This window comes from Clytia hemisphaerica, unplaced genomic scaffold (assembly GCF_902728285.1).
Source record: "Clytia hemisphaerica strain Z4C2 unplaced genomic scaffold, Clytia hemisphaerica genome assembly, whole genome shotgun sequence".
In the NCBI taxonomy this organism is placed as follows: domain Eukaryota; kingdom Metazoa; phylum Cnidaria; class Hydrozoa; order Leptothecata; family Clytiidae; genus Clytia; species Clytia hemisphaerica.
In genome coordinates, this window is record NW_027104093.1 from 357293 (window position 1) to 382089 (window position 24797).

At 34.9% G+C, this 24797-nt stretch overlaps 2 protein-coding genes across 2 annotated transcripts in view; both read right to left on the reverse strand.

The window, feature by feature from the left end:
- LOC136812847 (rho GTPase-activating protein 5-like) overlaps positions 1-7065 on the reverse strand; it is a 41085-nt gene extending 34020 nt beyond the window's left edge. Inside the window, exon 1 of the mRNA XM_067069373.1 lies at positions 5165-7065. Coding sequence (XP_066925474.1) covers positions 5165-6927 — 1763 coding nt within the window. The 5' untranslated portion in view covers positions 6928-7065. The remainder of the gene's footprint in view (positions 1-5164) is intronic.
- A 4200-nt stretch (positions 7066-11265) lies between these two features.
- Positions 11266-24350, reverse strand: LOC136812848 (uncharacterized). Its single transcript, XM_067069375.1, has 9 exons — positions 24087-24350; positions 22745-22982; positions 21502-21625; positions 20737-20879; positions 17839-17943; positions 16668-16748; positions 15829-16008; positions 13919-14093; positions 11266-11655 (listed from the first exon to the last, which is right to left on the reverse strand). The coding sequence occupies exons 2-9, from the start codon at positions 22958-22960 to the stop codon at positions 11480-11482; spliced, it is 1200 nt and encodes a 399-aa protein (XP_066925476.1). The 5' UTR covers positions 22961-22982; positions 24087-24350; the 3' UTR covers positions 11266-11479.
- Between the last annotated feature and the right edge of the window lie 447 nt (positions 24351-24797).

The following is a 24797-nucleotide window of genomic DNA, read 5'->3' on the forward strand; positions in this document are numbered from 1 at the left end:
CTGGGTTCTAATAAAAAAAAAATCTTCAATTCGATATTCAAGGAACGTAATTTTGAATACGGGGGAGTCGCCATAACTCGAACAAGTAATTTGTGAAAATTTAGTAGAATTGTAAACCAAAAACATAAGGTTTATCTTGACATATTTTTACAGGAAAATGCAAACGAAATATTTTCTAATTTTTACTTGTAGTACAAAACAGGACCCCAAGGGGGAGTTCGGCTAATCTTGGACTTCTGACCTTTAAAAATTTCTCACAATACTGTAGATTAAGATTTTCATACAAAAACACTCCATCGTGAATTTTTTGACTTCACACCAAAAATAACTGTCAACGCCCTACCCTTACGTCAATATCCTTGCAGCTTCACTTCTAGACTACTTATTTTCGCATTTGGTATTAAAAATATTATTCTTACAAAAAAACTAAACTTTAGCTTTACGAAAAACTATCACACTAAAGCTTCTATAATCTTAAAGAAAACATCATAATTCAAAAACAAACGTCTGAAAATAAGCCACTGAGCTTACATTACAAGAACAAATAGCGAGAGAACCGAAAGGTGGATTCCAGCAGGCTACCCAGAAAAACTACCCAGAAAAGTTACCCAGTTTACACGTTTTTTTAATAAGAATAAACTATAAGAACATAAAGCTTCGATAACCAAAATATTAAGAACAAGCTAAGACTTTTAAAACACCCGATTTCTTAGGAAAATGGGCAAAAATACTCACAAAACGGTGAAAATATACTAAGAACATTTTTAGGCTTAAAATTTAGAGGCTCTGCTGTTCTTATTTACTTATGTACTATATGGTTTTTCATACTTGTACAAAGTTTCAGGATATATACGATGTACTGTAGATCTTCTTCAATACGCGTTTTTTATATAAGAACATCCAAAATTTCTGAAGCCTTCGGATGTTCTTTTTGAAATTTAAGCCTAAAAATGTTCTTAAACATGTTCTTATTTGAACCATTTTGAGAGTGTTTTTGTCCATTTTCCTAATGAAATAAGCCTTTAAAAATGTTTTTAACTTGTTATTAATTATTATTCTTATAGATAGATATGAGCCCTCCATTCGGGATTGAGTAGGAATTACAGCGCTGACAGACACTGCAACTCGACAGACGCGAGATGCCAAGCCATGGCGTAAACCATGACACTCGAACGACACTGGGAGAGCGATGCTCATGCGAGGCCGAACCCTATGGGTGCCATGGCACGTCACAATGTCTGTCTAATCTAACCACACTCTTGTATCAGAGTAATGGTAATGGTAATGGTAATGTTCTTATAAAGTTTGTTCTAATAAAAAAACGGGATCTTTTGCCTGCAGATTGCCATATACATTTAGAATGGAGTTTCCTATGGATTCTATCAATTCGATTTTTTTGTCATTTCCAAAATCTTCCACTTGTTTTTTTTCGAATTACAAAGCAAGTACACGTTTTTTTGTTTATAAGAATAAACTATAAACATACCGCTTTGATGGCCAAAATGTTAATAACAAGGTGAGAACATTTAAGACTTTGTGGACTCCAAAACGGCCAATTTATTAAGAAAATGGACAAAAATACTCACAAAATGGTGAAAATAAGAACATGTTAAGAACATTTTTTAGGCTTAAATTTCAAAAAGAACATCCAAAGACTTCAAAATTTTTGATGTTCTTATAAAAAAATCTGTAAGGTAAAAAAGATGACTTCCTATTGTATTATCAATTAAAATGTATCTTAAATTAATTATAAGCATGTGAAGCTGAGTGATTCTTATAAAAAATAAAACTTGACTTTTATACATCTCTCTAATCTTGTAATAAAACCATTTTCATAGTTTACAAGAAGGTTCATCAAAAATAGTTATCATTATCATTATTATCATCACGAAGGTTTCTTTTTTCTCTATTTTTGTTTAACTTATTATGAACATGTATAATAAGCATAAGAGCTTATCATCAGACTTTAAATTAATGACAGTGTGAGAGTAATAATACTTGCTCTGGACTCTAATCATTTAACAAAAAGCTGCTCTTTTTTTAGCAGGAAGATAGAGCTGGGTGAATTGCAGAAGCTTTCCAACATATGCTGCAATTAAGCCAATATTGAAGATGAAAAGAGCTATGGGCTATTTTGTTGAAATGCGTGTTTTGTGTCAGAAACAAAGCCAACGAAGATTCTTTTATATAAAATTAAAATCTATCTGATAATTTGCAAAACAAAAAAAAACTGGAAATAATGTCAACTAATTGTTAACACTTAAAAAAAACTTTTAAATGAATGGTTATGTATATGATTTTAATTTATTAAAACATTTGATTGAAAATTTGACAGCCTATCAAATGAAAAAAAAAATGAATAAAAAAATGACAACGAGATTTGAATGGAAATTCTTGTCAACCTTTCCTCTCTACTCCCTTTCTTTAAAAATTCACAAATTCTGCAAAGGTATCAATGAATCTAGTTTGTGAAATAATTCTTTGACATTTAGTTTTTTATTTGATCTCAAAATTAGAACTGATAAAATAGGCTGGAACCATTTACATACAGTCCATCCAGTTCACCGCAAAACGAAACTTTTAAATAGACTTGAACTTACTTCAAAATCAAGAAAAACTCTCAGAACTCTCAGAGGTTAATTAAATCAAAATTAAAACAGAGAATAAAGTAAGAAAAGACCCAAGATAAAAAAAAAGAATTTGAAAAGTAAATTAAGTAGGTGAGTCTTGATAAAAAAAGCTTCTCACAGAAACATTTAGATCTACAGCACCTGACCCCGAGAATGTAGTAAACCCCGAGAATGTAGGTTTCTCATTTTTTAGCATGGTAGCCCTAACAATAGTTTAACTTCATAAAAAGTTGTTTCAGAGCATACTGTTACATATTACTGATTATTTCTAGACATAAAATTTTAACTTGAATTGATTTTTTCAGGCCAAAATCTGAATCGAAGTTGATTGGATACTACTCGAATTGAGACATTTTCTAAATAAATCCTCTCTAAATCGAAATCTATTGGAATTAAGTTATGATGATAAGGTATTTTCTTATTCCTAATGAACTAAGGAAATGTGAAAAATAGTCCATTTCAATATTTATTGTTCTAAGTTAGATATTTTAACGAAAATGTTTGACCTACTTTTTGGGGTTAGTTGACCTACAATTTGGGAGCCTTCATAAGCCGACATAAAAAGTCTGTCAAATTATATAAAACTTTTTTGTTTCACTTTCATAACATGAAAGTATTACCTGAGAGATGATTAATGTTGGTATTTTAAGCTTTTACGACGTGTCCCAGACCCGCTGGGACCCCAGCCCAATCAGAAAGGTTTGGAACAATAGAATTTCTATCCCCATTGGGAATTTAGTAGACATTTTTTGACCCGACGTGGGAAAAGTTCCAACGGGGCTGTGAGGCAGGGGTGTTGTTACATTATTCACATATTTTAACACAGAATCTTCAACCTACAAAATAAAAACAACTTTCTTGTCTCTTCTTTTCGTCCTTTCTTTTACTTTTCATGATTTGTAGCACGATAAAATTAATATCTTTGTAAATTTTTTGTCAGAGTATATTTCGAAAGTATGAATTTCACTTAGAGAACAAAAATTTACGATGAATACTGAAATTTCGCACTCAGCAACCGAATCTTTTCACCTACATTCTGGGGGTTAAAAAGCGAAAAAATCCAATTTTCAGAATAACAAAAGCTCTTTAGAATATTGTTTTGGCATAAAATATTTCTAAAATTTCCTGTTATAATTAATTCAATCAAAAAAATATCAACATTTTACTATTACTAGATTTAAAGCCATAAAACCAAACCTACATTCTGGGGGTTATAACGAAAATGGGAGTCAACTTCAAGGACCAAAAAAATTAGCCTATCTATCAAAAGTAATGAAACAAACCCCTGGGAAAGGATATTGGGAGTTCAAAATTTCGTTTAAAACATTCAATATTTTTTTAAATGCAAATCTACATCTCTCAGGTCTGATTCAAATTTCACCTACATTCTCGGGGTCAGGTGCTGTAGGTGAAGTTTTTAAGCAAGACAAATACGGAGAATATGATATCATATATATGATATGGAATTTTTCAATCCAGACTTTACTTGCTGACTCTAAAAGAGACTTCGAAATCAGTAATTAAATCAAAAAAGTATATATATAATAATACATTAAAACCTTCATGATACATAGCAAGCTAATTATAAACACCCTCTCATAAATCTTTTTTACAAAATCTCAATACAAATTATATCTTTTTCACATTTAGTTCATACATGAAGCATTGATCTGCATTGATTTCCTTTTATGACCGGACCATTTGACAGAATGAATTGAACTTTAGAACTAGTGTGCTGATATTTTGTTAAACAACTAACTGACAGTTATTTCAAAAATGTACATACTAAGTGATGATATTTTGTAGTCCATATTAAAAATAAACATACAAAATTCAAAAACTTTCCTCGACCAAGAGAAAGACCAGGAGATTCAGCTGGTTTAAACACAAATAGGTCACCTTTAAAACACTTTTGAACAGACAGACCTTTTTTCGTAGCAAGCTCTAATACACCACAGTCAAAGTACTAGATTTATTTTGAGCTGAGAAAAATACCTATACATGACATAAATACATTACATAATGAAAGGCCTAAAATTACCTAAACTGTAGTTAGTACTGTTTTTTTTATGATAAAAGGGATAATCCCTCCATTATAATGGAAAATCTTCATTTAACTCTCTCGAAAATGAAGCTTGAGTAATTATCCATCAATTAGGCAAGGGAGCCCCAGCTCAGATAATAATATGTAGCTTATAGATCTATAGATTATGCTTTTAAGTTACACTATCACCCATAGTGATAGTGACTCTTAAAATAATTTTAATGTGAGATTGATAACAGTAAATAAAATATCCTGTATATCCAAGCTGTCTATTAATTTCTTATTTTCTTCGATGTTTCTTCTATTTACAACTTAGTCTACCTAGACGCTTTATAAACAAAATTACTAATGTGCTGTCTTTGAAGTTGGAATGCAAATTGCTTAAGGATGACCAGGCCGTAAACTCGAAAAATCAAAAATAGAAATGAATGCAGTCTGGAGTTTCAGGCTGTATCATAGGCATATGAAAAAATATCGAAAAAGATCATACCTTCGTTCAGTCATTTCAACAACATGTTGTATCCTCCTGTCCATACATTTCTCAGGTCCGCTCAAACATCTATTTGGACTTTGCATTAGAGCAATATGATTGAAAAGGAGTATGTCACGTGCATTATCTAAATTCTCAAGATCTTTATAACGAGAGTCATCTTGCAAGTACTCATACAGTTCCCTCATTTCTGATTCAGAGGGCCGGGATTCTTTATTGAGTTTTGAAAATTTATTTGCAGATTCAAAAAGCAGTTCTTGAAATTCTGTTTTAGCATTGTATGTAATTTCTCTAAGATAAGTTTCAAATATGACTTTACGTTCCATTTCATCAAGGCATTTGTAAGATTCCTCGTTTGATATCCATGTTGATGCATCAGCCCAACTGGTTCCAGGACGTATCTGCAGTGTAAGTTCTAAAAGTTTTCTAAATTCTACTTTCATACGTGATTTCCTTGCTGACTCCCTTAACTTTTTGTAATGTCTATCGAAACAAGCCCTTGAACGTTCAACTTGTAAAACATCAAACGGTATACGGTCAGTCTTTTTAAATAATTGATCATTTGAGTTCCATGGGACCCCTTGAGGAAGTACTTGGAACCATTTATCAAACAATAAATGGTTTTTGATTGCCTTTTGGCAATTTTCCCACTTCCAATCATTTGCCTCAATAGATTGAATTGTAGGAAGCAGTTCATCCAATGCATCTGGTAGTTTGTTTAAAAATTCATTCAGTTTTTTGTCCTCGTGATGACGTTTTATTTTCTTGGCTTGTTGGTTAAAAACTAATTGAGCTTTATCAGAGCCACAAGCTAAAATATACTCTTTGAATATAGAAGATTCACCGTGAAGAGCCTGAAAGTCTTTCCAACTCATGAGTAATGAATTTTCTGTAGCACACCTTTGAATTAGATTCAAGTATTTCTTATTAAGCCCTGATACCTTTTCATTTTGTATAAGCAAGCCTTCTTGGTAAGATAAGGGTTTGGGTTTAACCCGATGTTTGTTTTTAGTGTCTAGCAAACTCCACAAAACTTGAAATGCATAATCAACATTGACATCAAGTTCTGAAGAGGATTCAACCAGTTGAGTGTTCAGTTTTTTGTTTGTAACAAAATTTTGGGCTCTTTGAAGTATTTGGGTATCACCTTTGTCACATTTTGATGCAACTATAATTGCAGGCTTTTTAGTTTTTGCAATGTTTGAAAGTAAATTTGAAAGCACTTCCTCTTGTAATTGTATGTAATGGGTCCTTTTTGAAAGCATCGTACTGACATCATAGATACAAACAAATGCATCAACTTGTAATTTCTCCTCCATTTGTTTTTCCTCAAACTCATTTTGCAAAGCAACTTGATCTCGGCTAATGTACATCATTTTTCCCGAAGAACTTATTTTTGCTGATGTTGCTCGTTTGGTGTAGGCAGCAAGTTGACCACCTTTTGAAAGTGGCGAGTAACTTGCATCATCAATAAATTCTGTGTGTTCTATAATTTTTATCCTTCCCTTGGTTTCTGCATTCTCGATATTTCGTTCTGCAGTACCCCAATACAAAAAGTGATCACTGTTAAGCACTGTTCCTACAAAATCTGAAGTACTGAAGACAGATGCATGATCAGTGTAATACTCGTCTTGTGCAGGTCTCACCAGACGATTGCAAAAACATGATTTTCCAACACCATACAAACGTTTTTCCTGATTATCATAGCCAGACAAACCTACGACACATATTGTGAATTCCTTCTGTGATTTTTTATTTGACATGCTTGTTCATTTGTGGCTAAGAAAAGTCATGATATTTTGCAGATGAATGAAAACCACAAAATCTGGTTAAGCCATATGAGCAAGTTATATCACTTTAATTTTTTTCTAATTTTTTGTTTGTTTGCTGTTGGTAATTCTAAAAAAAGTATGAATTTGAAAGCTATCAATTAGTTTTTAAAAGATAAACTCCTAATAAAGATTATCTTGGCTTCCCCATAAAAAAATGCATAGCATAATAAGGAAGCTCTTTCATAAAAATCAAAACATAAAAGAGAAATACAAAATATAAAAACTAAAACGCCTAAGTTATAGTTCCTTTTACTTTGATCTTTCCATTCTGAGTCAATCTAGAACTGCAACACTGACAACTTACACTCTTGTTCTATTGAAAATTTACATTGAGTAATCCAGACGATATTATCTGCCAGCTTTTCACAGTTGAGATTTTTGAAACTGGACTCAAAATACTACTCCAGGTTTCGATATTTTCATAATGGCGGCTGGGCGAGTTTGATGTTTGATCACGTGACCAAAACATTCTAATTTTGGAGAAATGGGCGCTATTTGGCGGTCGCCCATTTTTTGTGATGTTTTTTCGACTTTTTCTTTATCTGGCACCCGATGTAGAAATTTTTTTCCGACACGCTAAAGCTCTGAAGGTCAGGAAAATTTTGGCCCGCTCCTTTAGAGCTTTAGCGTGGGCGGCCGCTAATACGCCATCGGAATATCAGATAACTTTTTTTTGTGCTGTGCGGAGCTTATCAGGCGCAGAGCCGCAGCTACGGCGCGCGAGCGGTAATCGATAATAGAAGCTTCGACCAAAACCCCAAATTTTCATCCGACACGCTAAAGTTCGTTGGAGGGCCGAGGAGGAAAAATCCAAAAAACAAAATGAAAAATTCCAATGCAAAAAAAAATAATTTAATTAAATTTTGATTTTTGATTTTAAATTTTGTATTGTAAATGTATTGAAATTTTTTGTTTTGTATATTGCTTTTTTAGTGTCTCTTCTCAGCCATCGTACTACAGCTTAAGCAAGCACCTCACCAAAAACCTAGATTGTTAGCTCCGTTTCTTGTGTAGAAAAAAATGCGGGTTTTGCAGAGAAAGGCCTGGTAACTTAATCCAGCTTTGGTTTTCGTGAATTTGATGGGTCCAATCAAAATATGTTAACGTTTGCGCACAAGGGTAGTTGGGGATGCAGCATATCAAAGGCCGTTGAGAAATTAACCCGTCCCTTTAGAGCTTTAGCGTAGGCGGCCGCCAATAATCCGACATCAGAAAGTCAGAATAATCGAGGCGCGCTGATAGATTTTACCTGCGACACATTTTGTGCTGAGACTGAGAGCGCGCTGCCCATACGCCATCAGAACATCATGTTCATGAACATCATCTCTCTTCTGTGCAATACTTCTTTTATTTGCGTGAATGGCGCACAGTTTCCGAAATTTTGAAGATTTGTTGTTGACTCTTACCGCACAGTTTCATTTAGACTAGCAAATAGTCTGTTAATTAAATCATGTCAGAGGGCGGGAGCATAAAAAGACGGTGGGCGTTTGCTAAAATAGGAGCTGCGTAGGAAAACGAGCAAAACTTGGTGAGAGGCTGCTGCTTTCAGCCCTTGCCGCCGACAAAATTTCTTCCTACGCTTACCTAACACCTACGCTCACTTTTCCCGCGTCGTACTGTTCCAGCCCGACTGGCGTGCCAGTCTAAGTTTCATTAGAATCTAATCATCTTCAATTTAAATCCAAGCATAAAAAACAAGCTTATAATCTATTAATCTGCATCGAAGTTAAGGTGGTACCTAGCCTTGAGTGGCCCGCGTAGTTTTTATACAATTTCCATATTGAAATAAAAGTAAAACTTTCCGCTAGATTTTAAAAAGTATACCACTCGAAAACAAAGAAACTGCAAAATTCGATCAGTCGTCAAAATTACGGCGTATTCTAAAGCTTTTTTTATTTGCCTGAGAAAGGTTAAAGATTCGCTTCTAACCCTTTGGGCTTTTACTTCATTGCATAAACCCTCAAGACTATCGATGTTTATTAACAGTCTGGAACTTGGCCCGAAAAAGTTTACCAATACCACCAAATCAACAATTTATTTAATCAAATCAAGCTGGTGAATCTATAAACAATCCACAATTTAAAGAATCTTCCAAAATTTGCTGACTTACTACTGTGAAAAGCACAGGTCAGAAGAATTTGAGTTATCCATACAAGGTCTACCACCTCTATTGGACAGAAATGAAATGTAAAAGTAGAAAAATAGGACATTATGCTGCATGGGAAAGGTCAATAAAATACTATGCTGCACAAAATCTATCATATATTGACCTGTGCCGACCAATCAAGATTCTATCTAGCGCGCAATCAACGCAGCGAGAAAAGTAACCATGACGACCATCCAAGATCTTGGATTAAATTCAAAGTTGATACTTTTTATTCCCGTCGTTGAAAACACAACTTAAAAATGTCATCAAAGCTTTTTAAAAAGAGTCAGTGATAGAAAATCATAACATAAAGATTTCGATTCCATTGAAGTAACATTACCATAGATAATAGTTTAGTAATTACTGTTATACATTTGGGAATCATGTAGAAGATTTCTTTTGAAAGAAACTCATTTCAATTACACTTGGAGGTTTCTGGGGAATTTGTAAATAGTAAACTGCATACTGATACAGTCTGCTAGACATTAGTATGGCAATATTTGCTTTTCATCTTTGATTCTTTTACAGTGATTAGGTTGACACATGCGCGATAAAGTTTCTATTATTGGTCCTCAGAGGTTGATTATATTCTTTGAAAACTCAACCTCTGATACTCAGGGTACTGACTTACTTGTCTAAGAGTGAGCGACTTATCTCCCTTGCAAGTAGCCCGGAGATCCATATTTTGTTTTACATACTGATGGCGAAATGAATAGCATGGTTTGGGCTATGAGTTTGAATTTCCCAGCTCCAGACGACAGTTGAAAACACACAGCCAATCAAATTATGTTATTATTTCACTGGTCATACTTTAGAAAAAAATTTGGCTCTTTTTTTAGTAAGTGAGGACAGTGTTGAATTGTAATTTCCTACTGTAAATCTTCTCAGCCAGAAATATCTGCCACGCAGCCGAAACCCGTTCTGTATACATCAGTTTAAAAAAAATGTCCTAGCCAAAGTCCAAAAATCGACTCTTTCAGAGACTTAAATTGTAACGTTTTTTACGACCCTTTGAGAGACTGTTTTTCCAATTTTTAGCTCAAAATTACCAGAGTTTTCCAGCCCTTTGACGGAATCGATTTTTAATATTTCGTAATTTTTGAAACTCTTTCAAAGAGTCAATTGTTAATTTAGAGAGACTTTCAAGGGTTTAAAAAAGGCACCCTTATGGCTCGCACATCCTCGACATCCATTTCGCTCAAAAAACTTTAGATTGAACCTCTCAAAAGTGATTCATCTAGATTCCTTTAACTTAAGCTTGAACAAAAAATCTTTTTTTTTCAAGTCTTTTTCATTAAGCTTTATGTAAACACTGAAAGGCGTTCCTCAATTCCCAAACGACAAAAATTTTTGGTCAGAGTTTCTTTAAAAGTGCTACCTTGGTGATACTACTGATAACACGACAGAAGTGTAAAAAGTCTCGAGAGTGCTAGATCTATTATTTGTGATGTAGCGCCGTTTGAATTAGACAACTAGAATTTTTTAACCTTGGAACAATAGAATTTTCCCATTAAAATTCCCCATTGAGATTTCAATCGATACTTTTATCCAACTGTAGGAAAAAGTTTCACCGGGGCTGTGAGACAGGGGTGTTTATAAGAGATTGAAATTTTTTTTCGACTGTTGTATCGTCTTCCTTGGTCGCAAAGCTTTAAGTTGAATAGCCACAATATCCTAATGACTCTTGACGCTTTTCACGCTATTAATGATTTTGATAAACATGAGGTATATAAGCGATTTCACCAAGTTTATAGCACTGACCTTGTTACGTTGCAGAATCGTTTATAAGAGCCCTGGCTCACGAGAATAGGCTCTTTCAGAAATAAATTTGAATACAGGGGGTGGATGATATAATATTTTTTTGGAAATTTTACCCCCTGGACCTTGTAAATTTTGACACCGAGACAACGGATCTCACCTCCATACAAGCATCAGTTTACCCCCGGACATTCAAAAACACCCTTAATCAACCACAAAAACAAGACAAATTTTCGGGATTTTTATCTACCCCCAGACAAAATATCCCCCGGACAAAATATCCAGTATATCCCCCACCCCCATGTACAAAAATTTTTTGGAAGAGCCCAACGTATCAATCTTCAAAATCCCAAATACATGAATACTCGTCATTATTTTTTTCAAAATAAAATTATTCATTTAACAAATAAACTTCCATTATTTGGTTGCTATTTTGTCCCATTCAAACCCACAAAATTCCTAACATTTTCTGTCCTATCATCGTATACCATGGTTTGCACCTTCTACACTATATATTGTCTCCATTTTCAAAATCAAGGCGTGGGCCCTGGTTGACCCTATGCAACCTTTATTCATGTTTTAATCTTCTTCGTCTTCTTCATCTTCATCTTCATCTTTGTCACCTTCTTCTTTATCATTTTCTTCCTTATCATCCTTAGCAACAGGTTCATAATCTGTTGTTTTACAAATACCAAAACACATGCAAGAACAAAATTCAAACGTTTTCTTCATCTCCACCACAAATATCGGCCAGCCTTAAAATGAGATAAAAAGAAAGCTAATTAATTGAATAACAAATTGAAATATATATTGAAAAGCTCTACTTACGTATGGAGCACTGTATCGACATTTGTTTTCTTAGTTGTTGTATAAAGAAAGCCCAGCTATTCAGAATATGCACCATTGCATTGTCTTCCACGGACCTAACAACTGATTGGTCGAAAGTGACGTATTGACTGATTTTACGTCACTTACAACCAATCAACTATTGAGCCCGTGATGTATTGTTAGAAGACATTGCAATGGTGCATGTCATGAATATTAGTCTGGAAACCTTTCATTGAAGGCGAGGGTAAGTAATTAGCCTATTTCATAAGTTTCGTGCATCTGTCACATGATATTTTCTATTCAATTTACACGTGGAAATTGCACAAATCTGTACAGATTTCCCTTCAATGAAGACGTTGAAAACAAATTGTAATAATTCAATTCGCTTGGGATTTCAAGAACTCTTTTTAATTGCTGTTACCTTTGTAGTTGATTTCTGCCATGTCGTAGAAAAATACTACTAATACTGCACTAAAAACTCGAATCCTATGAAATAGGCTAATTCGTACCCTGTACCAGAGTGTACCTCACGATTATCGTAGCGTACTAAGGCAATGAATTTTGAAATTAGCCGTATATATCGGGTTTGTGTACAGACAAGCTAATTCGCGGCCCCTTTTCTCTAGAGCTGCGAGTTCAAAAATTCTACCGCAAGTATCCCATCTTGAGCTTTTTTTGATATAACTGTTTTACTTATGACAAACCGACAAATGACGACGGCAAATCAGAACTTTTAGCGTTCATCATTTTGCGGGTTAAAACTTTTGTCGTTTCAGTCCACACTTGTCTTCAAAAGGGTCGATACATCAAAACCCGGTACTAGTTTGCAAAGTGACGCGTATGTCTGAGTCAACGTTCAAAAGGCTACCCTGTAGAAACTAAATTTAAAAAATGTTATCCCTTTTCTAACCCGTTATTACGACTCGGTGACAACTTATTTTCCCAATTTCCAGCTAGAAATTTCAATATTTGGTCCAAATTACGAGAACTTACGACCCTGTGAGGGAGTCGATTCTTGATATTTCGTAAATTTGGGACCCTTTCAGCGACTCGGTTGCTGTTTTTTTTGCTTCTTTATCCCTGTGAGAGAGTTTTGAGGGTATAAAAAGGTAATCTTATGGCTTGCATATTCCCTCCATGCTCCTCCCCAGGTAGTGAACAGTAGTAAGGGCTTTGCCCCCTTTTCAGTTTACTGCACCAGACCTCCAAATCAAATACTAAAGTTTGAAGAGATATGTAAAAACACGACCGTAGCGACCGTAGTGTTGTGTTAGAGCATCCAGTTACGGTTTGCAAGGTTATGGGTTCAACCCCAAGCAGGGTCATACTAAAGATTTACAAAATGGTGCTTGTTTTGATGCCTCTCTGCTTGAAAATAATCAGGATGAGTAAATCCTCACTGCAAGATAGCGTGCTATTTTTTAATCTCTCAGAATCGTTTTCCTCGAAAACACTGGAATCCGGGGGAAGGGGGTGTTCTAGGGTTGGCGAATGAGGGGTATGTGCGGACGGGACCTCCAAAAACCAACCCTTAGAGAGACTGATTTTTGCTGAAAAGGTGAACCTTAGAGAGACTTTTTGAAATTTTCTTTTAGATTTTTGAAAAAAGTCATACCCTTAGAGAGACTTTATTATAATTTTTTCTCTGGAAATCAAAAAAATTTCTAAAAATCTTGAATTTTCCGACCCTTAGAGAGACTAATTTAACCTTTCTGATTTTTCGACCCTTAGAGAGACTTTGAAAGGTGAAAAAACCGCCCCTTACCGTCCGCCCATACCCATCATCCATTTTTGCCTGAGTACCCCCCCCCCCCCCGGGACTGGAATTCAAATCCCTAGCCATGAAAACAATGGGAATATCAATCCCCCATCGAGTTTTGCTTGGTTATTATTTTTATGGATGAAAAAAGGGGTTGTATCCATAGATTTATAAAGCCCGAAGGGCTAGATGGCGTGCTTTAAGCTTTTCCAAGCAAAAAAAATTTGAATATCGGAAAGAAATATTGCTGCTATTGTTTTCGAAAACCCGAAAAGCTTCTGACTGGTCAAGCTTTGAAATTATATTGTACTGTCACGTGACCTAGGTAGGATTTCCTACCTATCCACGGCACACTTTTCAGCAAAAGTACGACATCTAGCCCTTCGGGCTTTATAAATCTATGGTTGTATCAGAAAATAAAAAGTCAATACCTCTTTTGGCGTCTCCTTGCAAGTGGAAAATATAAGCCATTTTGCCACAAATAGTTATCACAGTACATAATGCAAGTGACATGGATAATAGGAACACGACTTTGTTAGCGCCACGGAAATACAAAAGTACAAAGTAGCTTGTCTCCTTATCAACCTGGGCGTGACATTCTTCTGTCTGGATAAATAATTGGAAGAAAAAATATATTTTATGATTTCAATTCATTATGGTATGCACCACCGGAGAGTCTTCTGAGAACTTTTAAAATTTTCCACCCAATACGTCACTTAAACAATAGAAAAAGTGACGTATTGAGTGGAACAAAAACAGTAAAGCTGCATAATTTCGTAAAGTCATTGCAGTGGTGCATATCATAAATAAAAGCCGAATATTGACATGAAAACATCAGTTGCTGAAACAGAATCAAGCAATAAAGTTCCCTGTCGTAAAAGTGCCCACTGCGCCCATTGGCTTTCCTAGAAAGACACACGCCAAAACAACAAAGTATGATTATCGACCGCCGGAGGTGGTTTCTTTCATAGTGGTACGCTAATCTTGTTTTGCCTTGGCTCACTATTTTGTCTATCATTTACTTTCGTGTTTTTTAACTAGATTACCCAGGTGTTTCTCTTTTTTTTCCCTGAATGTCTTTTATTCGGAATTGAATAATCGAGACATGAAAAATGTACTATATTGTAATCTGTTTTCAATGCATAATTTAAAATGTGCTGAAGATGACATGTAGGCGTTAATAATGTGCGCGCGCTCTTTAGCGAGCGTGATGCGTGATGGAAGGCGGTCGTTTCAGTGTGGTTTACATTTACATTGTGACCTAATCTATATATTAATAGTGGTAGTCTGTAGTCATTTTGTCTGTATATTACTTTCGTTTTCGTTCTTTTAAAAGATGACTTTGACCGTTTTCAATTTTGATAAAAAAACGCAAACGTTTGAAAATATCAATTATGTCTAACGACGTTGAAGTATCGTAGCAACAAGGCTTTGAGAACGAGGTTCGCAATTATTTTATGGGTTTCGAAAAGAGTGACTTGGTAGAGATAGAACACCAAACTACAATGTGCAAGGTTCTGGGTTCGATTCCAATCACAGACCTTTATAAACCCTGGACCAAGTTTCTCAATCTCTGCAAAGCAAAATCTTTGATCGGAGTTTTTTGAAAAGTGGTACCCTAATGGCGGCACTACTTAATAGCGGTGTAAATGCATCGAGAGCGCTAGATCTACTTTCCATCGATAACTTTTGATGATGTAGCGCCGTTAGATGTTAATTCTTAACACTGCAATGGCTTCTTTACGGGTACCAATTCAAAAAAAACTCCAATCAAAGATGGCGGATATAGCTTGGTCGAGGTCATACCAACGACTCTTAAAATGGTACTTTATACTATTAAATTCCAAGCCCAAAGGGCTAGACTCGAGACTCCTGGATGGGAAATGAAGCCACTTTTTTCACATCCAGAACTTCTGTGCGTTGTTTTTATATAAACGCCGGATTGAAAGTAAAATCTATCGCTAATTTTCAAAAAATGCCATCCTCAAAAACAAAGGAAGCGCTATATATAATCCATCGTCATGAATGCGGCGCCTTCTAGGAGCGTTCTGGATGGGAAATAAGTGGCTTCACTTGTCCTTGCCTGCGAAAGCTTAGAGATTCTACTCTAGCCCTTCGGGCTTTAAACTCAATGGTTTAATCCCCAACCGAGCAAATACCAAAGACCCTTAAAATGGTACTTGATGCCTCTTTGCTTGATGCTCAGCAGCTACCCAAAGGCTGCTCAGCTGCATTGCTTTTATAAACGTCCATTTAACGTTATATGGACGTTGTGAATATTAGAAAAACGTCAAAACGACGTTGTTTGCCGGCTGGGTAGACAAATTGTAAGAATACGTACTTTTCCTTCGTAGTATGGATAACTATAATCAGCAATTTTCTTCCCAGTACAAATATGATAGACTGTTATACGACAAACGCCTGAATAATCAATGTCTAAAAGATCTGAGCAATTTGGAAATAGTGGAATGGTCCAGGATGAATTTGAATTTAACGTGTTGTAAATGCTACCATGAAGAACCTGTTAAAATGAAAGGAAAATACACGTTGTTTTATAAAAAAAACAAACTATATAAGAACATAAGGCTTTGACGGCCCAAATATTAAGATTAGTTTAAGAATGTTCTAAGGCTTTGCGGGCTCTAGAACACTCGATTTGTTAGGAAAATGGACAAATTGCTCTAAGAATGGTGAAAATAAACACATGTTTAGAACATATGTTGGACGGTGAAAAAGAATGCGGCTATTATATTTTGATGTTTAGAACATATTAAGAACATTCTTAGGCTTAAAACTCAAAAAGTTAAAAACATCGGAAGGCTTCAAAAAATGTTCTTATATAAAAAAACTTGTATTCACCTATCAATGTGTGAAGTCGACGCTTTAAATTGTTTTGAGTTGAAAAATCGGATTTGAGATCTCCACTAACTCCACCCATTAAAAACGAAACGAAACCTCCAAGAATTTTGTCACTGAGACAGGGGTTTAGCAATGAGACCGCAAAGCCTTAAAATGTTCTTAACTTGTTCTTGACATTTTTCGCCATCGAAGCCTTATGTTCTTGTATAGTTTGTTCTTATAAAAAAAACGTGTAGCCGACTCTTAAACATGACACTTTCTTTTGAATATGAAGCCCGTTCCAGTCAAATTGTTAAAGATCAGTGGGTTCGTAACACTTACCAGACCAAGTTCCGGTTCACACGTGGTGTTAGCGGAGAAGGAGGTGGTTTCTCCGTGGTGTTCCACGATGAGTTCGTTGGTCTATTTTCAAAGAGAAAAAATTCTCAGTTTAAGTATGTTTCGCAAAATTCTTCAGTTTAAATATGTTTCGCAAAATTCTTCAGTTTAAATATGTTTCGCAAAATTCTTCAGTTTAAATATGTTTCGCAAAATTCTCAGTTTAAATATGTTTCGCAAAATTCTTCAGTTTAAATATGTTTCGCAAAATTCTTCAGTTTAAATATGTTTCGCAAAATTCTCAGTTTAAATATGTTTTGCAAAATTTTCCAGTTTAAATATGTTTCGCAAAATTATTCAGTTTAAATATGTTTCGCAAAATTCTCCAGTTTAAATATGTTTAGCAAAATTCTCCAGTTTAAATATGTTTCGCAAAATTCTCCAGTTTAGATATGTTTCGCAAAATTCTCCAGTTTAAATATGTTTCGCAAAATTCTAACTTTAAATATGTTTCGCAAAATTCTCAGTTTAAATATGTTTCGCAAAATTCTCCAGTTTAAATATGTTTCGCAAAATTCTCCAGTTTAAATATGTTTCGCAAAATTCTCCAGTTTAGATATGTTTCGCAAAATTCTGACTTTAAATATGTTTCGCAAAATTCTGACTTTAAATATGTTTCGCAAAATTCTGACTTTAAATATGTTTTGCTCAGTATTTAAACTGGGCGTAGAAATAAAATTACAATTCTCTATTAAAATCAATCCCCTAGATCAAACCATATGACTATCCATTTCCTTTAAAAGTATTCAGTAGAAACTAATGTCAAAGAAACTGATGTCAACAACATCAGTAACTTGTGGCAACAAAGTGCTCTATACCCCCAGGAGCTAATTTCAAAATTAATTTTTCTTTAAAAAATTAAAAACATGTTTCTTTAATTTTCTAAAGAAAAATAAATCTAGTAAAAACTAATATCAAAGAGATCATACAGTTAACTCTCTCTAATTCGAACCTCTACTATTCGAATCATTCTGCAATTCGAACTAAAACATTGGTTTCCTCAGCTAAAAAAAGTAGTTTAAATTACTCTCTGTAACTCGAAGAAAATTCATGGCACCTTGAAGATCGAATTAGAGAGAGTCAACTGTAATATAATTAATTCTTTTCAACGAACCTTTCGGGTCATATCAATTTTAACAACATCGTTGTCATCTTTGGGACAACCACGGGAAAAGAGACCAGACGTCTCAGTTTGTATCTTGATATAGCAATTCTCCGACTGAAAAAGAAATGACATAATCCATAATACAGTAGAGTCTCTTTAGTTCGAACCTCCTCAGGCTTCTGCACATCCTCAAGCGAAAAGGTTTCTTATTATAAAACTCGTCCCTTTCCGTAACTCGCCAAAAAAGGTAAAATCGGCCACAATAAGAGCCACCATAGCGGGAAGGCAGCCCGTACACACTGACCTTTATATATCCCTTGACCAAGCTTCTCAATCCCGGCAAGGCAAAATCTTTGATCGGAGTTTTTTGAAAAGTGGTACCCTAATGGCGGCACTACTCAATAGCGGTGTAAATGCATCGAGAGCGCTAGGTCTACTTTCTCTCACATACTTTTGATGATGTAGCGCCGTTAGACGTTAATTTTTAACATTGCAATGGCTTCATCTCGGGTACCAATTTCACAATAGCTCCAATCAAAGATGGTGGATATAGCTTGGTCCAGGGATATATAAAGGTTAGTGGCCGTACACTATTAAGCAGACCGATATAGGAAGTATATTTATAGAGTCTAGAACCTCCTTAAATTGAATGTCTCCTTAATTCTAACAAGTTTTCTCGCCCCTTCACTTAAAAATGCCATGTAAACCGAACTCCATAACTCGAAGTTTCCTTAATTCGAACAGATTTGTGTCCCCCGGGTTCGAGTTATGGAGACTCCACTGTAAGAAGTTTTTTAGTTACCATGAGTGAAAACTATTCTCATTAAGGCCGGTCTCCACTTTCGCGCAACATGAGCGAAAACTTTTGATGTTTTTGTAAGGTCATTGGTCGGTTGAAAAATGAAGCAATTCCATTGGTCAAAATTGACGTAACAGATGAAAAAAATAGAACTTTCTTCACCTTTTTTTTGTTCGCGCGTAGCTTTTTTATGACGTAATCTTTTGTTCAGGCAAAAAAAGACTAAAGTCTGTCCAGATATAATTGGCAGTGGAAACAAGAATGCCTGTAACTTTTGATAGTCAAATATAATTATGGAAATTTTTTTTACTTGGTTTAGAAAATCAAAAGCGCTATATTTGAATGTATTTTTGGTTGAAAAATTCGCGATTTTTAGCGGTTAAATTTGCTATTGTAAAAATTGAGCTTTTTCTCTACTTATGCTATAACTTTCATTTTTACACCAGTGGTAGTTCAACCTTAGGTCAAGAAGTTTGTTGAATTTCAAGGCAAACAGAAAAGTCCTTCGGAAGATATGGGACCCAAAATACCCCTTGGTAGCACTTTTCTGTGAAATATCAAATCTCCAACTTATTACTAAAAACGGGGGTAGTGATATGATTGATAACACAGTTTTTCGATCATAACACATTTTACGATCTCTTTAATGACCTCATAGCCAAACTGTGTTTAGTGTTTTGGGAATTAGCAAAGTTCTTTAATGACAAAGGCAATATAAGTTCATGCTTATCTTTTCAAAACAATTATACTGTGATTTCACTTCGTTTCGAAATAATCAATGATACCAATGATACCAATGCACCAACACTTAACATTTTCCAACTTTTAATTGCACTGTTCAAAAAAGATAACCCCCGTTTTTAGTAATAAGTTGGAGATTTGATATTTCACAGAAAAGTGCTACCAAGGGGTATTTTGGGTCCCATATCTTCCGAAGGACTTTTCTGTTTGCCTTGAAATTTAACAAACTTCTTGACCTAAGGTTGAACTACCACTGGTGTAAAAATGAAAGTTATAGCATAAGTAGAGAAAAAGCTCAATTTTTACAATAGCAAATTTAACCGCTAAAAATCGCGAATTTTTCAACCAAAAATACATTCAAATATAGCGCTTTTGATTTTCTAAACCAAGTAAAAAAAATTTCCATAATTATATTTGACTATCAAAAGTTACAGGCATTCTTGTTTCCACTGCCAATTATATCTGGACAGACTTTAATAAAAAAAACTGTCGCCCATTTTGCGCGAAAGTGGACACCAAACTTTAGTCTAAATGCGCTGACATGGTCCAACACTTAAAGCAAATGGACTTCAATTTTAACAGAAACTATCCAAAATAATATCATGTAAGAAAATCAATTATACATAATATATTCCCTGTCTTCCCGTTAATAATGGGTTTCTCATTGAAGGGAACTGAATATTCGTCTGAATTATAGAAAGATTCGAATAATAGAAGTATGGATTATTGAGAGTCCACTGGGGGGAGGTACTAGGTTTTCGAGTTGACGGGTATGTCCGAGCCAAAGTTCGTAAATCAGCCCAAAGAGAGATTAAATTTTAAAATTTTGTCCATTCTTTGACGTTTTTGCCACCCTTAGAGAGACTATTTCCCCAAAATTTCAGCAAAAATTTTCAAATTTTTGTCACAATCTCAAAAATATATAACCCTTTGAGGGAGTTGATTTTTGATTTTTGTAATTTTGGAACCTATACAGAGACTCAATTGCTTTTTAATGGTTTCTGTACCCCTTTGAGAGACTTTCGAGTGTGAAAAAGAAACCCCCTTATGGCTCGCACATACTTGGCACCCAATTTATCCCCCTCGGTTGAGAGCCATAGATGTCTTATATAAAACACTAGATAGAGCTACTCTGTATTTCCCAAGCAACGGTAGGTGAGGAAAAATGATTCGCCATCTTTGCTGAAAGTATATCACAATAGTTCATCACAGTTCGGTTCCGACAATTTGTTCAACAAAGCAAAAAAACCTATATGGTGCAGAGCGACGAGGCGAAAGATAGGCTTGATCGATTAAAAATTGCCGGCACCGAACTTTGGTCTACTAATCAAAGATGGCGGATGATTTTGAAATTCTACTGTACATACATTTCCTTTCTTTCCATTGATGATTGGCCATTTAGAGAAAGTACATTTGTGCTCAGTAACATCGGGATGGTCTTTATAATATGCTATGGAGATTCTCAACATGTAGGATGCACGCATTTTACCACCAGGTGGAAGTAATGAACCTACGATTAAGAACAATCATGTCAGAAGAAGAATACCTTTTTTCCTACGCAGTAACACCTATTCCGCGAAATTCTATTCACACGAAATTTTTCAATACACGGGTTGCAAAAGTATATCAGTGCAGTCAAAACATGTGATTACTCGAAAAGTTTACGTGATTTTATTCCCTTGTTACTTGCTTTACAACTTACAGCTGATAACTTTATTGATGTCAATAAATTCGAACCAATCAGAAATAAATGTCATGTAACAAGCACATAAAAATTTCGAGTAAAAGCGTGATTCAGACTTTTGCAACCCGTTTATTGAAGATTTTCGCGTGGACAGAATTTCACGAATCAGCCTCTTTTTCATTTATATTCTTTCATCTTTCAAGGTTGTTTTTTTTTTTTGTATTCTTGCTTCATTAAACAGTGGTCAAAGCAAGATTTTCGTCTGAGACGGAAAATGGATTTTACACAGCAAATTAGCATATATTCTTGAACTTTTGGTGAATTATGCAGGATTTTGAGACGGAAAAGTCTCTCTATATACTTCTCTGAGACGGAAATCCGTCTGAGACGGAAGAACTTTTAACACTGATGAAAAAAAAATTACACTAGAATTTATCCACATACGTACCTTCACTACTACTAGCAGACTCCTTCATAATTTCTACTGTCATACATTCTAAGTAGTGACCATATGTGATGCTTTTAGATGCCGGATTCTTTATAGTGACATATAACCAACCACGTTTCTGAATCTATGAAAAAATAAATGTTCAAAGAGATAATCAGAAGGTTTGAGATATTTGGTCAGCAGAAACCTTCTGCGGTCCTGGATAAAACATTAAAGTATTTTTATCCTACAACTAAGGAAAAACGGGGCCTCTGGGTCATATTATTGCAATAAAGATACTCAAAACATGTTATCCTGAAAGGGATAATCAGATGGTTTGAGATATTTAGTCAGCAAATGCTTTAATCTCGTTTTTACGCGAAACCCCTACCCAGGCCACCTCAAAATTTTCAAAAAATGAAAGAGAATCCCCAGGTACTTTAATGAAATAAATTTTCGCGGGGATTTAATTTCGTGGATTTCGCGGATTTGGGTGTCATCCGCAAAATTAAGTCCCCAATGGAAATTTGGAAAGGCCTTATCCGCGACATATTTTTGAGAACAACTTGTAAAAATTTCAAATAACTTCTTTCAAATATTTACTGGCATCAAAGAAGCACCACGACGAAATTAACTCCTCGCAAAATGTTAAAATTTCGCGGATAAGCCTAACACAAAGTTTAATCCCCACGAAAATGTATCACATTAAAATATTTGCCATAGCTCGTAGTCTAGCAAACTAGACGACTAATTCAGACAAAGTAGAAATAAAGGAAAAAGTTATTAACGTTTTTAAAAGAACAAACTATATAAGAACACAAGGCTTCGGCCAAAATATTAAGAAAAGTTAAGAATATTTTAAGACTATACTGTATGGACTCAAAAAACACTCAAAAAAAATACAAAATTAAGAACATTTTAAGGCTTAAAACTCAAAAGGCTTCAGACCATGTTCGCAAGTGACGGTTCCGTTTCGCTCCGAAACGAAATGAAGCCATTTTATTGGTTAGAAGTGACGTAAAACTTGAATCAAAGGAATGGCTTCATTTCGTTTCGGAGCGAAACGGAATCGTAACGTGCGAACATGGTCTCAAAAATTTTAGAAGTTCCTATTCATGATATGCACCATTACAATGTCTTCAACGGACCCAACAGCTGATTGGTTGTAAGTGACGTAAAATCAGTCAATACGTCACTTTCAACCAATCAGCTGTTGGTGTCATGAATATCAAAAAATATGTAAGGAAATAAAAACTCAACATACCCTGACACTAGGTTGGAATTTAAAATCACAATCATATATAGGCGCACGAGTGGTAGTTGTTCTAAAGTGAGATGTATCTGTATCCGTTCCGTTAGCTTTAACTTTTGCAAATGATGTAAGTTTCTGTCGGGGGGTTGCCTTCTTACAATGGATAGAAGGTATTGTCGAAAAAATGTATATCAATGACACTATGAGATGGATGGTGATTGGATTCATCTTGTGAGTATGTGTGGAAAATCTGGAAAAATAAGTGATTAGCGAGGTTAAACATGCCAAATACAGGCCCGGCGGAAGCGGGGAGACTGGGAAGACTTTAGCCTACCCACTTGTGCGCAAATGAGATTTATTTTTCAAATTCCTAGCAAGCTTGTCTCTTTTAGAGCCTTCAGCCTCTCAATTTATTGGTTGTTCCGCCGGGCCTGAAATAATTCGGGCAAAGCTGGATTAAATAGCAAGTTTATGTATTGCACTTTTGAGGACGGTAGAGTAACTGAAGCGATTTTGAATAACCCGCAGTTTTGACCCCCAAAATCGAGGACGGTTAAAGAGCTGATTTACTCATCCGGATCTAGACAAACCAGAAGATAATAAGTTAATACCTTATCGGGGGAAAGTGACGAAAATTTTGAGGGGGTGACGAAATTTTTCTGGACGAATTATTACCCCGACATTTTATCACCCGACTAAAACTTGTACCCGATTTTTTTATCCCCGACCAAAACATTTACCCGAAATTTCATACCGCAACCAAAATTCAAATCTAATTTTTTTACACCTTTATTTACCGAAATTAGTGCTTTAAACGTCGAATTACAAGATCTATTTTCGAGCTATCGAAGGAAATCATTTCTTTTGGACAGTTTAGTCGGGTGAAAGTGACGAATTTGAAATTTTGGTTGGTTGACGAAATTTTTCCCCGGTGAAAATAAAAAACCCCGACTAAATAAAACTCCGACATTTATTTCCCCGATAAGATAAGTTGTACAACCTTGGAAAAATATTCTCGAGAAGAATTATCCTAAAAGGTCGAAGATTCATTTTTGTTTTTCAATTTCATATGAATCTTCAATCTTTTAGATGATTCTCCTCGAGAATATTTTTCATTTAAAACAGTCAAAAATGTTTTAAAAGCACAGCATGAATGCATGGGTGCTAAGAAATTGTTAAAAACTTTAAAGTATCCATATACATTTGAGAAGGACAAAGGCATATCATTATGGATTTGAACAAGAAAGACAATAATTTAAAAAAACCTTTGGAAATAGATTGTATAGTCAATAGAATTTAAAAGCAAGCTTAAAGTTAGTTAAAATTAAAGTTTAATAATTAAAAATATACTCACCATACAAAATCGGATAATTTTAGCTATCTTTCATGCTGAAAGTCCTTTTTGTTGAGTTGTCTGTCCACTGGGAGCCAAGAGCCAAATAAACTCATTTTTTGTTTTGTTTTTGTTTTAAAAATAAAAGAAGACATTACAATGTTACCAAAAATAAACGTCGAAAAGTGACGTCAAAAAATGGGCGTGGACTACTTTCAATTTTACAATGTACATGGTTTTTAATAGGCCAAAGCGTAATGAGTAATCAGGACCACCGCGCGCTAATGACGTCTTACTATTGGTCCAGCCAACAGCGTCTAGCCAACAGAAAGCCGTTATGGAGGCGCAATCAGTCCTGATTACCCATGATCAGGCCATGATCCATTTGGACTGTGAAATTACCTAAAATTGATTTTGATAGGGGATGCGTATCATGTATAAAGTTCCATTCCGAGAGTTATCCCCAATTTTAGGGTATCCTGTTTCAATTTTCTTAAAAAGCTTCAGAAATCCAATGATTGTATTAACCTCTAGCCATTTAAATTTTTAATACAAAATTTAATGAAATTTAAAGATCTTCCATACAAAACTTACTAATCAAGCAAATCAAGTTTCAAGATAACTCAAAGACACAAAGAAGGGGATAACTCTTGGATGGAAATTTTATATACGATACGAATCTCCGATATCAAAACATATGAGAGGGGATGCGTTATTAGCATCATAGTCAAT

Excerpts from the sequence above, each read along its gene's own strand:
- LOC136812848 (XM_067069375.1), bottom strand. The coding sequence starts at position 22,960 with ATGAATCCAATCACCATCCATCTCATAGTGTCATTGATATACATTTTT. Across the intron at positions 20,880-21,501 it reads GTCTGCTAGTAGTAGTGAAG|GTTCATTACTTCCACCTGGT; the intron begins GTACGTATGTGG and ends TCTTAATCGTAG. Across the intron at positions 11,656-13,918 it reads GCAAGGAGACGCCAAAAGAG|GCTGGCCGATATTTGTGGTG; the intron begins GTATTGACTTTT and ends TCTCATTTTAAG.